Here is a 17,525-nt window from a genome sequence, read left to right as displayed (position 1 = left end):
TTGAGGAAGAAGGTTCCCCTCTTATAAGGCGCTTAGGGAGTAAAGGTTTGGTCCTAGAAGGGGGTGATCAGGGGAGCCGATGGCTCTCGGCTGTTGCCACTCCCACGGCCAGTCCTCGGTAAGGACTTGTTTTTAGGTGATAAGTCACAGAGAAAGTGGCGACCTACACCGGAGAAGGGAGGCTCCCCACCAGCGAGTTCTCATACCAGTGAGAGCTAGCCCCACCCTTGAGATCCCGGGTCAGTGGCACGTAGGAGGAGTATCCGGGAGCACCAGAGCACCGGCCCTGAGCCCTTCTCCAAACCAGACGGAACTGGATCTGGTACCATCGTGTCCTGTGAGTGCGTCAGTGCCCTGCAAGAAAAGGGTACTCGGGTGCCCAGGATCCCCCTTCAGTCGGGACCTTTGGGTTGTTCCCTCAAAGGGACCAAATGCCATCACTCTCTGGGGGTGTCTCTGACTGGAGCCGATCAGAGTGGACCACTGGGAGACTCGGGGTGGGCTGGGGGTGAGCCTGGGGAGATGGGGGTTGGTGAGGGTTAAGCTGGGCAGATGGGAAGAGCCCCTTGGCTCTTCTGGGCACCCAAGGCGTGGAGAGTTGTTCACAATGGGATTTTCTGACGTAAAGACACAGATGGTCAGTCAGTCAGTCAATTATAGTACAAGGGGACACAAAACTCCAGTTCCCGCCCTCAAGGAGCCCACATCATACAAGAAGGGAAGGGGGGGGGGGGTCCGTTTCCTCAGCCAGTAGAACGGAAGCTTCTTGAGGGCAGAGACATCTTATTTTTTAAATCTTTGCCCTCCCCCGATACATCCTGGAGGAGTGGAGAGAGAGAGCTGGCCTTAGTCAATTAATAACGAACATTTATTAAGCCCTTACTATATACCAGGCAAAGTATCAGGACACAAGAAAAGGCAAAAGGAGTCCCTTGCCTTCAAAGAATACCCACTCTAACAGGGAGACAACATGCAAATAACTAGTGATCTACAAGACCGGGGTTCAAGATCAGATGTGTATTAGCCGGGTGACCTGGACAAGTCACCCGGCCTTTCCCAGATTCTCAAAGATCCAAAGTTCAGGGAAAACTGCAGTTGATCTGCACTGATCGGGGAGGGGAGGCAGGAAGAAAGCCAGGGAAGTCACAAGTCCTCTCTGGGCCTCCCTAACAGGTACCAAGTCAATGCTAATGGAATTGACTCTACCAGATCACAAACTTTGTGTAAGCAAAATCCTGTGGAAACAGAATATAAAAGGGAGTTATGATTTCTGAATCAAGGAGAGGGGATGGGGACTGAACTTGTGATGTCTCTGGAAGAGGGAACTCCCAGGTGAGGGAAGCCCCTTCCCCAGTGCAGGCCGGCACTTTGTAATTTATAGCCTCGGAGAGTTGCCTAGAGCGTGGAGAAATCCAGTCTTCTTGCTCAGGGTGCAATCCCCAGGAGGCTGGACCCGGGCCTTCCTGGTTCCTGTCCACTAGGACTCACCTAACTTAGAAGCTGTCCCAGTTTCTCACGGTCTGCCACCCTGATCCCTAAAGCAGAAAATTGTGGGAGCTGGAGAAGGAGCTCAGGAATGCCCCAAAGCAAAGGGGACAAAAAAGGGCTTGAGGCAGGGAGGAGACCGTCTACACGGGAGAGGACACTGGAAGGTCTTTATTACCCACAGGTCACCAGCAGCATTCCAGGGGACACAGGCCCAGGCAGAGCCCCCTGAAACTCAGCCACAGTCTAGTGCATCGGACCGGGCCCGCCCCTCTTTCCCCCCTCCCCCCCCCCACCTGGTACAGGGTGCGGGCTGAGCGGGACAGAGGCCCACAGATAAGGGCCCATGGGGTGGCCGGGCAGCATTCCACTTAGGGGAGGGACAGAGGAGGAAAGGAGGCTTCCCCAGACAGCACGGAGGAGGAGGAGGGAGTACTGGAGAAGGAAGGAGAGCCCCTAGATCACGCCAGTGGCAAAGAGGATGATCAGGAGGAGGATGACGCCCACGATCACGCAGATGAGAATGATCATTTTCACATTTTTCCACCAGAATTTCCGAGCCACCTTCTGTGATGTGGTCTTGAAGTGTTCTGACTGTGGGGGGAGACAGAGCAAAAATGAATGGTGCTTCCTGGGGCCTCCAGAAGCCAGGGGAGTGGGCAGGCAGCGCCCTGCCTTATCGCCACCCCAAAGGGTTCCCTGGGACTTCCAGTGCCCACCGGGAAGGGCCCGGGGAGCCCAAACTGCCCACTGCCTTGCCCGTGGTCAGGGATCGACGGTCAGCCAAAGGCCAGGCTCTCGGGTCGGTGCCTTCCTTGTAGGCCACACAGTTCAAGGTCCAGCGCCTCACTGGACTTAGTCCCGCGAGGGATTTACTTTAAACAGCTGGGAGAAAAGAGATCCAGCTGAGGCCCAGTGACGCGCTAAGCTCTCAGCGGGGCACAAGGACCAGTTTTGTCTTCTCCCGGTTCCCTTTCAGGGCATCTCAGCTGAGCCTCCGTGGCCCCTGCCCGTCAGCAGTGCTGGAAAGGCCCACAAGAGGCGTAGGCTGCCATCGTTCTATCAGAAAGGATCCCAGAAAAGCTTGGAAAAACCCACACAGACTGATGCTGGAGAGGTGAGCAGAACCAGGAGACTGTACACAGTAACGGCAAGATCTGATCACAAGCAGCTCTGAGAGACTCGGCTCTTCTCAGCAATACAGTGATCCAAGACAATTCCAATATGGAATCCAGAAAGAGAATTATGGAGACCGAATGGAAATCACTTTTTTGAGGGTTTTTTTTTTCCTTTCTTGAAGCTCTCCCCTTCGGTTTGATTTTTCTTTCACAACATGACTAATGTGGAAATATGTTTAAAATTATTGTACACGTATAATCTGTATCAGATTCCAAAAATCTCCCTCTTGTCTTGAGGAGGGAGGAAAAAATGGAACTTAAAATCTCTATCGGATTGCTCGCTGTCTTGAGGAGGGACAAAAAAAATTGGAACATAAAATCTTACAAAAATGCTGAAAGTTATCTTTACGTGTAATTGGGAAAAAATAAAATACTATTGTTGTTGTTTTTAAAGGCACAGGGTTTGTTTGGGCTGGTACAGAAAGCCTCCTATAAAGGGTTCTCAAGAGATGGGGAACATGGTGAGACTGGCCCTAACACATCACTGAGGTTTTCTACGAAGTCGGGTTCAAATAAACATTCAAGTTCCTCTGAAGAGGAGGAAAATATCCCAACAGGACAACCTACAAGATTTCCTTGGGGAAGTGGGGAAAGAGGCCAGCAGACTCCAGTCCCTCGGGAGGAAGGACAGGGTTCATGGGCTGACTGTAGGAGAGTCCTGCGTTGTCATGGCACCGACCAATAAAGCCACTCCTTGCAATCGGCCGTGGGCGGCCTCCCTGAGTCATTACCTGACAACTGCCCTGGAGGTGACCACCCTCATTCCCGGTAACCCAGGGAGCTCCTCCTGGCCCGGAGAGACGAGTCTGACAGCAGAGGGACACACGTCCTATCTCCCCCAAACAGGGGAGCGCTCTCTGTCTCTTTCATATCTCTCTCTCTCTCTCTCTCTCTGTCTCTCTCTCTCTGTCTCTTTCATCTCTCTCTCTCTCTGTGTCTCTTTCATCTCTTTCTCTCTCTCTCTCTCTCTGTCTCTTCATCTCTCTCTCTCTCTCTCTCTCTCTGTCTCTTTCATCTCTCTCTTTCTCTTTCATCTCTCTCTCTGTCTCTTTCATCTCTCTGTCTCTGTCTCTTTCATCTCTGTCTCTGTCTCTTTCATCTCTGTCTCTCTGTCTCTTTCATCTCTCTCTATCTCTGTGTCTCTCTCTCTTCCCTCCTGCTCCTTTCTGTTTCTCCTTCTCCTCCTCCTCCACTTCTCTCTTTCCCCCTCCAGAACTGCCCCCTTCTGTCCCTCTCTCTCCAGTACCCCCAGCCCTCTCACCGTGGCCTCCAGGTCTTCCGTCTTGTTCCGAAGATGGTCCAGGTTTTCTCCCCGAGCCAGGATGCGCTCCACATTTTGGGTCATGATGTTCTTCACCCCTTCCACCTCATTCTGGAGGCTCCTCACCCGATCACTGCCCCCTCCACCACTGGCTTCCTCCTGGTAAAGGACATAAAGAGTTAAAAGGACCACGTAGAAAGTCTCCAAAGCCTCAGAAGAGGAAACCAGACTCTGTCCAGAGTGGGTCAGTGTCCCCAAATCCTGTAGGGGAGTCAGTGGCGAAGGACTGAGGCATGCTGGGAGAGTGGTGAGGGACGGATGGGGTCACCTTGCCTCTTTCTCATCTGACTTTTCCTTTCAATAGCTACAATTAAGAGAGTGGAGAATGGTTTTGGCTCAGGGGCAACTTGTCCTAGATGGAATAGAAAATATATCATATTTCCTTATTGACTACTTTGATTAACTAATCAAAGTTACATAATCAAATATTTATCATAAATATTTATTAACTGTGTGATTGTAGATGAGGCTCCTAATTTCTCAAAATCTAGGTTTTCCCTTCTGTCAAATGGGGATAAAAAATATACCTCACTTCTCTTGTAGATTTTAATTAAAATCTTTTTTTTTTTTTAATAACTTTTTATTGACAGAACCCATGCCAGGGTAATTTTTTTACATCATCATCCCTTGCACTCATCTGTTCCGATTTTGATTTTAATTAAAATCATTGCAAACTTTACATGCCTACTATGTGCTAGTCACACATGAAAAATTTTTTTAAAGGATATACTTCCTGTCCTTAAGGAACTCGGTCTAGGGAAGGGAGGGGAGACATTAATACAAAGTCTTTAAGTAGAATAAATAAGCAACGATGAAGAATTACTTCAAGAGGGAGAAGGTGCTGAAAACTGGGGAGATCTCAGCGAGAGGTCTCAGGGAGAAGGTGGGGAACTGGAGCTAGGGAAAGAGGGGAGCACATGCTTCTCTGCTTCACCTCAGAAACCCCAACTTCAAGTCCCACCTTCATTAGACTGTAAATTCCTCAAGGACAGGAACTATCTTTTGGTTCTTTTTTGTCCCTTAGAGCTTAGCCAGGTTCAATCAATCAACGTTTATTAAGTTCATCTGAGTTCAAATCCATCCTCAGACACTTACTAGCCGTGTGACTCTAGATGAGTCACTTCACCCTATTTGCCTCAGTTTCCTCCTCTGTTAAATGAGCTGGAGGAGGAAATGGCAAACTACTTCATTATCTCTGCCAAGAGAATCTCAAATGGGGTCAGGAAGAATGGGACACAACTGACAAAGATTGAACAGCAAGTTGATCGATTGCCTCCATTCAGTTGGACTGTGCGGCCCCTTAGAGAGTCTAAGTTACCCCTCCCCCCCAACTCAACGTCCCCCCTTCAGCCGTTGAGCCACAAACTTCTGCTTTTTCTACACCACCCCCCCACCCAGTGGCCCAGGCCCAGGGGATGGGAGCGATCCAGGACCATCGAGGATTTTCAATCAAACTAAGGAGTATGGGGAGAAAAGGGGGGGCGATTCTTCTTGGATCCTGGCCTGTGGCTTCACGATACCCTTCTTGGGGTGGAACTAAGCCGGGCATGAGAGTCAAAGGCCCCGAGTTCAAATCCCAGTCCTGATCCCAACAGACTTTCATGGGATCCTCACCATTACCCCAGGGCTATTATCATGCCTCTTTTTTACAGGTGGGGAAACCAAGGCTGATGGTTAAGTGAGTTACTCAGGGTCACACACAGCCATTATGTGTCTGAGCTCAGATCTCCGGGGCTTCATTGATCCATCCCGGCTACTCGGGATTCAGATGCTAATCCTGAGCAAATCCCTTTATTTTGATCAGCCTCCATTTCTATGTCTCTAAAGTGGGATTAAGGGCCATCTAAGTATAGATAAACAGGCCCTAGAGTCAGAGGGATCTGAATTCCAGCCTTGGATTAGCTGGGTGATCCTGGGCAAGTCAATTAGCCCCGTTTACCTCAGTTTCCCCATCTGTAAAATGACTTGGAGAAGGAAACGGCAAGCCTACTCCAGTGCGCCTGCCGAGGAAACCCTAAACTGGGGGCGAAGAGCCAGACCCCATTAAAACAACTCACAAGGTACCGTAATCTGAGGCATCTTACAGGGGCTGGAGAGAAACAAGTAGGATAAATCACAGAGGGCTGAATAATGTACAGATTAATAATGACATCATTATGGTGATTTTCAGTGGCCCATCCCTTCTCCTTCACCCAGCCGGAAGGGTAAGACTGCCTGGATAAACTTGGCCGCCAGTTAGGGGACCGCCCCAAGGTCACCCGGCTAGGAAAACAATAACGACAGTTTGGAGCAGCCCGAGGCTTTGGGAGACTAAGGGAGAAAGCTTTAAATTCCGCCTGAAAGGGGAAGAGGGGCCCTTCCTCTTCTCCGAGAAGGCCCCGATTCCTCCTTCTCCCCGCTCGGCCGGAGCCTGGGGGAGCAGGGCCCAACTCGTGACATCACACCCTCCGAGCACGAGCTCCGCGTTTGAGGAAGCCGGGCAGAGAGTAATGAGGAGGGGACTCCCGTCCCCCGCGCCCCCATCCGGGCCCGTCCTAGCTGAACCCCAAGGTCTTTGCTTTCCCGTCAGAACCGGAGGAGGCGGCGGCCCCCGGCCCTCGGCGGCTCCCTTTCTGCCCGGCTGGGCCCGCGACGGGGGACGCTCCCTGGGAGGGGGCTCCCGGGCCGGCGGGGGGTGGGCAGCCAGGCTGGGCTCTGTGGCCCCCCGGCCCGGGAGTCCTCCTCCTCCTCCTCCTCCGCCCCCACAGGAACTCGGCCAACCATTCCAGGAACAATCGCCGGCCTTCGGGGCCAGCAGCGAGGTCAGGGGAGTGAAGGCCGGCGGGAGGGAGGGGTGGTCCGAGAAGGACTGGCCAGCCCCCACCCGGGACCGCCCGGCCTCCCTCGGAACCAAGCGTTCGTCGGGGGGCGGGAGCCCCGGGGGCCTTCCCAGCCTCCCTCTCCCCAAGCCCTCCAGGTGACAGATCGCCACTCCCCCTCCCCCACTGCGGACCCCCCTCCCCCCTCTCCCGCGCGAGGCCTCGGGCACTCACCATCTCCGCTCCCGTCCAGCTGGGGCCCGTCAACAGCTGGGACAACAGCAGCCGAGGAACTGGCTCGGGTACTTTGGTCCCGGCTGCGCTCAGCGACTTCCTGCTTATTCCAACTTTTAGCCCGCCCCGAAGGCTGAGCCCGGCTCCGCGTCGGCCGCTCTACGCGCCCCGTCCGGACTGGGCGGCCCTCCCCGGCGCACCTGGAGCCACAGGTTGCAGCCAGGAGGAGGAGGAGGGGCCGCCGCCGCGGGGCCTCCCCCAGCCTCGGCCTGCGCTCGGCTCGCTCAAAGCCCTAGGCCTCCCGCGGCCGCCCAAAGCCTGCGGAGCCCCCTCCCGGCCCCCCAGAACCCGGGGGGACCAATCACCAGTCACCCCCGCCTCAGGCCGCCCTCCCAACTTCCACCACCCGGAAAAAGGCGCCGGCCGTTTTTTATGGAAACATTACAAGTCGGAGCCGGAAGGGACCTCGATAGTCCCGGGGGCCAAGGAGATAAGAACTGGCCTCCCCAGCCACTGTCCGGCGACGGACTGGAGAATCCAAGCCTGGCTTTCGTTTGGGCCGGCTGACACGTGAGGGGGGGGGGCTGGCGCGAGCCCAGGAAGCTAGAACGCGGCCTGTAAAAAAAACCAGAAACCTGCGTTCTGAGGGGACCTCTGACTGCCACTGGCCGCTCCTAACCCCTCAGGTGCCAAAGCCGGAGGTCCCCGGTTGGGAAAAGCCGGATTGTTTTAGTTTCCTAGCCGCACACTGAACCGAGCGTTTCCTCCAAATATTTAAAAACTGGCTTCTGAGAGGAGAGCTATGGTTTTCACCCACATGAGGAGGGATCTGGGACGCACGCGAAACGAAGGATCCTTGCGCCGAGGATCTAAAGGCGCTCTTCTGCGCCTGTGACGGGAGTTTACACACCAGAAGTACCATACTCTGATGCATTTTTAAAAATATTTTTATTTCTAATAATTATTATATATTTATATATATTAGTGATTTAAAATTTTAATAATAGCTTTTTATTTCCAAATACATACAAAGATAGTTTTCAATATTCACTCTTGCAAAAACCTTGTGTTCCAAATCTTCCTCCCTCCCTTCCTCCCTCCCCTCTCCCCTAGACAGGAAGTAATCCAAGATAGGTGAAACACCTGCATTTCTTCTAAACGTATTTCCACATTTATCATGTTACACAAGAAAAATCAGATCAAAATGGGGGAAAAATGAGAAAGAAAGAAAAAGTAAGCAAACAATTAACAAAAAAAGTGAAAATATTATGTTATGATCCGCTTTCAGTCCCCGGGGGCTCTCTCCGGATGCAGACGGCGCTCTCCATCACAAGTCTACTGGAATTGGCTTGAAATTCAACATTTATTAAGGCCTTCCTGTGTGCCTAAGCATTTATTATGCACCTACCACTCTGATACAAAAACAAGGACAATGAGCTTGCCCTCTGGAAGTTTGTATTCCACTGAGGTGGACGTGGACACGTGTATATAGAGTTGGCAAAGGAGAGAGAAGAAATAGGTGGGACGAGGTAGATTTGGGAGGGAGAGCAGTGGTGTGTGAGTGTGTGAGTGTGTGTGTTTTAGGGGAGGGAGTTAGAATGATGCATCTTGAAGGAAGACAGGATCCAAGAGTCAGGATGTATCAGGGAGAAGGATGCTTATGGGTCACTGCATCCAATTCCCAAATTCCAGGTCACCGAGACCATAGCACAGCAGCAATCACCTGCTGTGAGAATAAAGAAATAAATCAAATCCAAAATGAGAAACTGACTATGTTGCTAAACCTTTCACTGCTTGAGGGTCTTAAAAAAAATGGTCATCCTTATTTTTAGTACAGGGTAGCTGGGGAAAAGTAAAATCCTGGATAAGGAGTTCAGAGATCTGGGTAACTTGGGGCAAGTCATTTCACTTCCATGCCTCAGTTTCCTCCTAGGGCAAAACAGCCAAGAGATTACCACTGTATTGTTGGTGTTATAGTGCTCAAAGACCACCTTTCTAAAGATGAGGAAACAACTGAAAGACTCTCTAGAACAACTTTTAAGTCTAAAATCATGGTTGCTGTTTCTGCAGTCGGAAGCCAGATATGTGTGTGTCTGGGAGCTGAGAATAAGGAGCATCAGTTAGGGACACACCGATGGAGGGAGGATGCCCTGTGGAAGGGGGCAGCTGCAGAGGCAAAGGATCCTCACTGGTACCCATGACGGCAAGGGCTGGAGAGCAGGAATGTGGCTGGGCAACTGCCCACACAGCCTGCCTGATGGAGCTGAAAATGGGACGGGTGTGTGGTGTGTGTGTGTGTGCATGTGCGTGTGAGTGTGTGTGGTGTGTGTGTGTAGGTGTGTGTGTGTGTGCATGTGCGTGTGAGTGTGTGAGTGTAGGTGTGTGTGTGTGTGCGCGCGCTTGCATGTAAGTGTGTGAGTGTATGTGTGTGGTGTGTGTGTGTGTGTGTGTGTGCTCTGTCTCCTCTCTCTCCCTGTCTCTCTTTCCCCCTCTTTTTCTCTCTGTTTCTCATCTGTTATAGCCGCCAGTCATTCTGTCCCCCGCTCCCAGATCGCACCAGGCGACAAGAAATCCTGTCAGAAACACCTTCAGAGAGCGCCCGGTGGCCCCGAGGGAAGGATTTGCTTTCCCTCCATCCCTGACTCCCTGCCAAGGGAAAAGTACTTGCTGGTCTTTCTAGAGTAGATCTAGGTGGGAGAACAATGGCCCAGAGGCCCAGAGGGGGAAGCAGCCTGTCCTGTCTCCGGGACGATTCTGCCGCTGAGAAAATTTATTCCGGCTGGGCTCTGGATTAATTAATTTACTTTTGTGGTTGCCAGGACACCGGACGGGGAAGGGAACGGCTGGAGGTGCCAGCCTGCCTCCCATCACACCCTGCGGGACCAGGGGAGCTCAGTGTGAAGCAGGGGGGTGGGGTGGAGGGGGCTGACAGGAAACGGTGGCCTTTCCCAGAAGGAGAGCCAGCGAGCCAGAGGTGGGGGAATGCCGCACATACCGGAGCAGGAATGTTCCTTCCAACGTGTGAGCCGAGGCCAGAGACGCTCTGGCACGTGGCCCGGCTCCCGGGGAGGACTCTTGGCCGGCTCCCAAAACCCTGCGTCCAGGCCCTGTCCTGACTACATTATCATCCTCATCTTCCTCCACACAGGCTCTGTGCAAATGTGATTATGGCCCTGGGCCCCTCAGAGACCGAAGTGCTAAGGCAGATGATAATGACATTGACCCGAGCCAGAAGCAACACCTGCTAATTAAACATACAGCAACCTCAGCGCAACGGGCAGGGGCCAGGGAAAGGGAGGAAAATGGTTTCGGGGCTTCGGAGGGGTATTAACTCAAGGCCTACTGAGCTTGGTCTTAAGAACACTATTTTCACAACTGTATTTTAATATCATCAGTTTTGTTATATGTTGTTTTGAAAAATGGATGCATTTGATAAATGTGGAAATACATATAGAAGAACTGCCTAAGCTTGACATCTATTGGATTGTTTGCTGTCTAGGGGAGGGGACTGAGGGGAAGGAAGGGAGAAAAATTTGGAGCTCAAAACTGAATATTGAAAACTATCTTTGCATATATTTTGATAATAAAAAACTATTATTTTAGGAAAGAGAGAGAAAGGAAGGAAAGAGAAAGAAAGAAAGAAAGAAAGAAAGAAAGAAAGAAAGAAAGAAAGAAAGAAAGAAAGAAAGAAAGAAAGAAAGAAAGAAAGAAAGAAAGAAAGAAAGAAAGAAAGAAAGAAGAAAGAAAGAAGAAGGAAGGAAGGAAGGAAGGAAGAAAAGAAAGGAACAAAGAAAGAAGGAAGGAAGGAAAGAAAGAAAGGAACAAAGAAAGAAGGAAGGAAGGAAAGAAAGGAACAAAGAAAGAAAGAAAGGAAGGGAAGGAGGGAGGAAGGAAGGAAGGAAGAAGGAAAGAAAGAAAGGAAGGAAGGAAGAAGAAAGAAAAGAAGGAAGGAAGGAAGAAAGAAGGAAAGAAAAAAGAAAGATGCATTTAAGAACGTTGCCCTGAAAAGGCTTGGCTAGACTAATTGCAAAGAGGGCCAAGATACTTTTGGAGTCCAAGAATTCTGGGACAGTGTGCATATTGAACATGAAAATCTCTCACATTTCTCACAGTCAAGGAAGGGACCTCCCTCTAAAAGAAAGATCACTTTAGGACATTTGAGAAAGGAAATAAAGACTCCTGATGGATTGGGGGGGGGAAGGATGGGAGGGGGGGTTGGAGTGAAGTCAGGGAGAAAAAAGCAGTATAGCATAACAACACACAGAAGCAGCCAGGAGGATTCTGGGGTAAATAGTGGGTTTGATTCCCAGGAACACAAAGGATAGGCTCAGGAAATGATTTTTTTCCCCTAAACTCTAGCCCCACCCTTTCTCTTCTTCTCTATTTCCTTTCTTCCCACGTTATTTCCCCCCAAGAAAATGGAAAAAGAAAGAAAAGAAAAAACTCTTTGTAACAAATATGCAAACAGATTTCCACACTGACATCTGAAAATGCATTTTTCTAACTCTCCCCATTAGGAGTCAGGAGGAAGGTATGGCTACATCCCTTATCCTTGGACTGATTGTTGTGTCGATGAGAGATCTAACATTTTTCAGCGTTGTTTGTCTGAACAGTGTTTTTTAAATTGTTAACTGTCCTGCTGGTAGATTCTGACCCTAAGATGTCCCTCTGACTTGGTCTTCCAGGACCCCAGGGCCTTTTAATGGCTCAGATTAATCATGGCCTTTAGTATAGGATCCCAGGTCAATGATGGGAAAGAATCTATACTTCTCACTACTCCCCAAGTAGCCATCCTCCTTCCTTTCTTGGGATGAGACAGAGAACCTAGACCCTCCATGATGGAGCTCCAGTGAAGCACTTGCTTTAGTAGGGTTCACTCTTCCTCCCCTCAGTCAGTTCTCTTCCTCATGACTGGCTTTATAAGATTATATATTTATAGTTGAGAAAGATCTTAAAGTTCATCTCATCCTCTCTTCCATTTTACAGATGAGGAAACTGAGGCATCAGGCTGTGCTTCTGACTCTGAATTTTCTCTACCATGCCATAGAAACCTCTTCCCTCTGGAAATTCCCTCTCCTTCTGGACTCATCACACTGGAAGTACTTTCTGCCCACAGTTTCTCTCCCTTTGGTTTGTTCCTCCCAGCACCTTTATTTGGAGGAGGATGGCTTAGCCAGTTATGTCACCAAACCTCTCCAGGCTCAAGACTTGAATCTCCAGACTTTCTTTACCATTCTTTAAGTTGGGGTGCAGACACCCCACCAGTCCCCATCCCTGGAAACCCTTTACATTTGCCTTCCCCCAGTAACCCATAAACTCCTTAAGGGCATGATGGGATATTCCTGAGTTGGTGTATAAAAAACCACTAGAGTGACCATAATGATCTCATTCTGTTCCAAATTTCAGCCTAAAGTATAAGGTTTTGGCCAGAATCAGGCCCAGCCCAAGACAATTGGTATAGTCTTGTAGGACTGGGGTATAATGAGTTCATTAAAATTGGAGACTGGTGGTCCAGAGGAAGATGAAGGCAGATTGACCGTTTTCTCTTAGTCGTACTCCCAGAAAAAATAATTTCAGTATTGTGCTCCCCTCTCCTGGTAGATTGGGGGTAACTGCCTGTGGTCATTCAGCAAGAACTCTGTTCATATGTCCTGTGTCCTTAAAAACCGAACAGTCGACTGCAGAGTTTTTCAGTCTGAAAATTTAAGCCTTCTCCAAGTTCTACTTAGTATTCTCTTAAAAACTCAGCTTTTCTTCAAAGCAGCCTAGAAAGATTGGATTTTGTGGGATGTAGAATGAAAGATTCTCTACATTAGAAAAGAACAAATTCAAAAGAATCTGTGGTGTTCTCTTGCTAGGATACACGTCTTTCTTTGCTTATCAATGGTCCTGACCCAGTTGCTTGATGCAGGCCTCCTGGTAAAAGGCCCCTTTTAGCTTTTTAAAAACTTAATACTATTCATTTATTTATTCCTAATTACATATTTAGTTTTAAACATTCATTTTGGTAAGATTTCGAGTTCCAAAGTGTTCTCCCTCCCTCCTTTCCCTTCTCCCTCCCTTAGACCCTTTTAGCTTTTAAGGGAGTCCTTCCTATCTATGTAAATATTTGGTTTTGGATGGCTTGGAAATGATAAACTAACAGTTCTTGGAATCCCACCAGGGAGAGAATGAAAGCCAAAGCAGATCCCCAGAATTTGAAGATTATTGATCAGTGTCCTGAAGAAAGTGCTTGAGGCTTTTCTTGTAAATTCAGAATCCCAATTTGGCCACAAGGTTCGGTTCTGGTTCTTCCATGGAAGGGGCATTTGAAAGAACAATGCTAAATCCTCCCCAGGGCTCCAGAGGGTTTTCTGGAATTGGGCAAAAGAACAAATGAGCCAGTTGCTTCACATTGAATTTGCTGGCAAGGATCAGGGGAGCTGAGTCAGTTGAAAAAGATTCCCCTTTCACCCTTGAGCCCTAATGGTCACTCCCTGCAGGGAGGACCTTGAAGAGCTCAGAGCAGAAGTCTCAGGAATATTTCCCTGACCCCAGCAGAAACAGCTGCTGCTGAGCTGGCTGAGAAATAGAGCTCCTCTGCTGGCCCAGAGCAGGATCTGGAGTTGGAGAACTTTTGTGTCTCTCCCCCCGCCCAGGAAGGCAGAGTCAGGACTCAGAAACAGAGCTCAGTCAGGGGCAATTTGGACTTTGTATGGGGAGGTGGGCCAGACAGTGTGGTGGACCCCAGACCCACAGGGCCTACTAGCAGTGGTTGTCTTGCCCAGCATGGTAACCTTGGCAGAGATGGCATTGGGCAAAACATGGATCCCAGCCTGGGCAGATGGCAGAGCCGTTCTCAGCAGGAACAGTCTTGTGGCAGATGAGTGGGCACTGGCATGGGCAATGCCAAAAGCCAGGTCTGCCATAGCCCACTAATTACTATAATATTATGCAGATTGGTCCCTCCCTTTTGTTTCTGGGACAACTCCTCCTTAGGAAGGGCCAGAAGACAAGGGATGGCATTGTGGGAAGGGAGCTTCCATTGCAGGGGCCACGAGGAGAGCCCAAAATATCTAATTGGCCCCTACAGATGAAAGAGGGCAATCCCACAGGGGCCTGTTATGGAGCAAAGGTTTTGTATGTCCCATCACTTCCCCTTTCTCCTCTGGGATCTCAGAGAGGAGGAAGTAAGTCCCAGGACATTAAGAGAGTTTGATTACAGGGCAATTCTCCTTGACCTATGATTTGAATCAATGGCTGTCGAGGAAGCATCCTCAACTTTCTTGTAGTCCTGATGGTCTGATACTATTCCTGCTTACGGTCATATTTTAACATTAAGAGAGTTCCTATGAGCTGCAAAGTTTTATCATTAACCATCAAATAGCCCATTTAGACCTGGGCTCAGTTCTTCCTCCCAGATTGAAGCATTCTCTCAGGGGATGGTTATATTGTTTGCTGAGTTTTTGTGAAGGTTCTGTTGTAGTTTTTTCTCTTCCTTCATAATTCTGCATGTCTCAGGGCTTTTTGAATCCCAGAAATCAGAGGAGATCAGTAATAGCTCTAAGGCTATTTAAGATAGCTAAGTACTCTAGAAGAGATATATCAAACAAGTGACTCAAGTGCTGCAGGTGGGCCCGCCCTACTCCCAAGTGGGTCCCAAAGCAGATTAAAATGTAAGTGGGAAATATTTAACAAAATAAATTAAAACTACAATAAAGCCTGGGTAATATTACAGTTTAAAATACAAGTCCACATACAGCCTACAGGGATCCTCAGGCACTAATTAGTGGTTTCTGTTTGAGCTAGACACTACTATCAAGTACCTTACCACCAAGGGGTGGAATGTGGTGGGTGTCATAATTTAATCCCTTCTTCCATGAAGCTTAGGCTAAATTTTTTTCCTCAATAGTATTTTGTTTGTCCAAATACATAGAAAGGTAGTTTTCAGCAGTCATTTTTGTAAGATTTTGTGTTCCAAATTTTACTCCCTGCTTTCCGTCCCTTCCCCAGGACAGCAAGCAATCTGCCAAAGGTTATATAGGAACAATACTGTTAAACATAGATCATTTTTTTCTTAAAAATTATTGAGATATTCCTTGAAACTGAGGGGCTCAGGGGACTAAGGGCTCAGACTGTCATCCCCTGAGTACAAAGCAGCCAGGTAGACATGAGAAGGCACTTGGATGCTTGGTTGATGGATTTTTTTTTTTTTTTTTGCAGTATAATTGGGGTTAAGTGATTTGCCCAGGGTCACACAGGAAGTATTTAGTGTCTGAGACCAGATTTGAACTCAAGTCCTCCTGACTTCAGGGCTGGTGCTCTATCATTGACCACTTAGTTGCCCCTGACGGGTGGCTCTTGATGGGAGTGTCATTCAGCCAAATGAACTCCAGGTGCTTGTCCTTGTTGAATATCCACATGACCTTATTCTCTCTCTTTTCAACTCTTCCCTCCCTGTAGTAAGTAGCATTCTCGTTGGCCTTTTTGCTCCCTCTGCCCAAAACAATCCATCCTTCACCATTTGCCGAGATGATTTTCTAAAGTAACGGGTTGTCCCCATTATCCACCCTGTTCAATGAGCTTCAGGATCAAATATAAACACCTTTGCTGTGCCCAAAATTCATTACCTTTGACTCTTCTCTAAATATTTTACCTTCAAATAATATTATTCTGTGCCTCACCTCTGGAATACGCTGTCCACCTTCACATCTCCCTCTTAATCACTCTGACTTCCTTCCAGACTCAGCTCAAATCAGCAAGCTCAAATCCATATACTCTTGTACGTCTTGTATCTACCTACTTATTTTCATGTTATTTCCCACATTGAGATATAAGCTCCTCAAGGCAGGAACTATGTTTTTGCTTTTCATTTATAACTTCAGCAGAGTGTCTGGTACAAAGTAGGTGTTTAATAATTGCTTGTTCACTGGACTGGACTTGGTGACTTATTACATCCAGGAATGAGTGGGTAAAGATTTAACATCCAGCTCCTGAAAAAAAAAATGTAAACATACTTTTACATTAATTTGCATTACTATCATTTTCTTCATCACATTAAAAAATATATATTTCCATACTTGTCATGTTGTACAAGAATAATTAGACCAAAAGGGAAAAAAACTATGAGAAAGAAAACAACAAAAAAGGTGAAAATACTCTGCTTCGATCTATATTCAGTGTCCATAATTCTCTCGCTGGATGCGGATGGCATTTTCCATCCCAAGTCTATTGGAATTGCCTTCAATCACCATATTGTTGAGAAGAACCAAGTCTATCACCAAGTTGATGATCACATAATCTTCTTGTTGCTATGAATAATGTTTTCTTGGTTATTCACTTCACTCAGCATCAGTTCGTGTGAGTCTCTCCAGGCCTTTCTGAAATCCTCCTGCTGGTCATTTCTTACAGAACAATAATATTCTATAATATTCATACACTACAATTTATTCAGCCATTCTCCAACGAGGGACAAACACTCAGTTTCCAGTTTCTGGCCCCTATTAAGAGGGCTGCCACAAAGGTTTCTGCACATGTGACTCCCTTTCCCTCCTTTATGATCTCTTGGTGATCTAGACCTAGTAGAGATACAGCTGGATCAAAGCGTGTGCACAATTTTATAGCCCTTTGGGCATGGCTCCAAATAGGGCAGAGTTCTGCTCTCCAGAATGGTTCTCCATCACTTTCTCAAGTTAGACAATCTCTATGACAACAAGTTAAGCCTGGATTTGTAACTTTGCCTATTTCCAGCATAGATGCTGGCATTGAAAATTGAATAATTGACTCCTAAGCAGATTAGAGCTGGCTCCAGCACAGCCTTGCTTCTCACACTCTAAACAAGCCCGATTGTTTTCTCTGGGCTTAGCTCCAACTCTCTGTGGAGCCCCTTCCCCTTCCCTGCCCTATTTTCCCCTTCATTTGAGCAGCTGTGTTCTTCACTCTCTGAGACTGCAAACCAGAGGTTTCAAGGGGTTAAATTCAGAGACAAGCTGTTAGTCCCCAGTTGTTAGTGTTTTCTTCTCCTTATGGAACATAAATATTGATCAGTTTACTGGTTATATCCCCCGAGCAGAACATAAACTTCTTGAAGGTGGGGAACTGGTGCTTTTAAAAAAAATTAATTTTTAATTTTTAAATTTTAATTTTTTTAATTTAAATTTTAATTTAATTCTTTGTATCTTTAGAACCTGCAAACTCCAGGACTTAGGGAATGTTTGTTGGACTGAAACGGATTGGACCGAGTGGCAGAGCTGGGATACAAACCTGACTGAATTCCCAACTCCTTCTCTCGAACCCTTTTTCTGCCTTTGTGGGTTTATAAGCGGCTGGGGGTGGAGGTGTGCTGGACCTGGCATCCGGGAGCCCCAAGTTCAAATACCACACCAGACACTTATGAGCCGTGTGATTCTGGCTTGCCACTTAACTGAGGTCTGCTTCACATCTGCTTACACACCTGTAAAATGTGGGTAATAATGGCCTCTACATTTTAGACAGCTAGGTGACACTGTGGTTAGTCTGCTGGACTCAAAC

At 48.1% G+C, this 17,525-nt stretch overlaps 1 protein-coding gene across 1 annotated transcript; it reads right to left on the bottom strand.

The window, feature by feature from the left end:
* Positions 1-850: 850 nt before the first annotated feature.
* On the bottom strand, positions 851-7,261 carry VAMP8 (vesicle associated membrane protein 8). The gene is made up of 3 exons (XM_051974372.1): positions 7,017-7,261; positions 3,925-4,083; positions 851-2,079 (listed from the first exon to the last, which is right to left on the bottom strand). Exons 1-3 carry the CDS (start codon positions 7,017-7,019, stop codon positions 1,942-1,944), a joined length of 300 nt encoding a protein of 99 aa, XP_051830332.1. The 5' UTR covers positions 7,020-7,261; the 3' UTR covers positions 851-1,941.
* Between the last annotated feature and the right edge of the window lie 10,264 nt (positions 7,262-17,525).

The sequence above is a fragment of the Antechinus flavipes genome, chromosome 2 (genome assembly GCF_016432865.1).
Source record: "Antechinus flavipes isolate AdamAnt ecotype Samford, QLD, Australia chromosome 2, AdamAnt_v2, whole genome shotgun sequence".
NCBI lineage: Eukaryota > Metazoa > Chordata > Mammalia > Dasyuromorphia > Dasyuridae > Antechinus > Antechinus flavipes.
This window is presented reverse-complemented; position numbering and strand designations above follow the sequence as displayed.

Coding starts and splice junctions, on each gene's coding strand:
- VAMP8 (XM_051974372.1), bottom strand. Junction 2,080..3,924: donor CGGAAGACCTGGAGGCCACG/GTGAGAGGGCTG, acceptor CTCCCCCCACAG/TCAGAACACTTCAAGACCAC.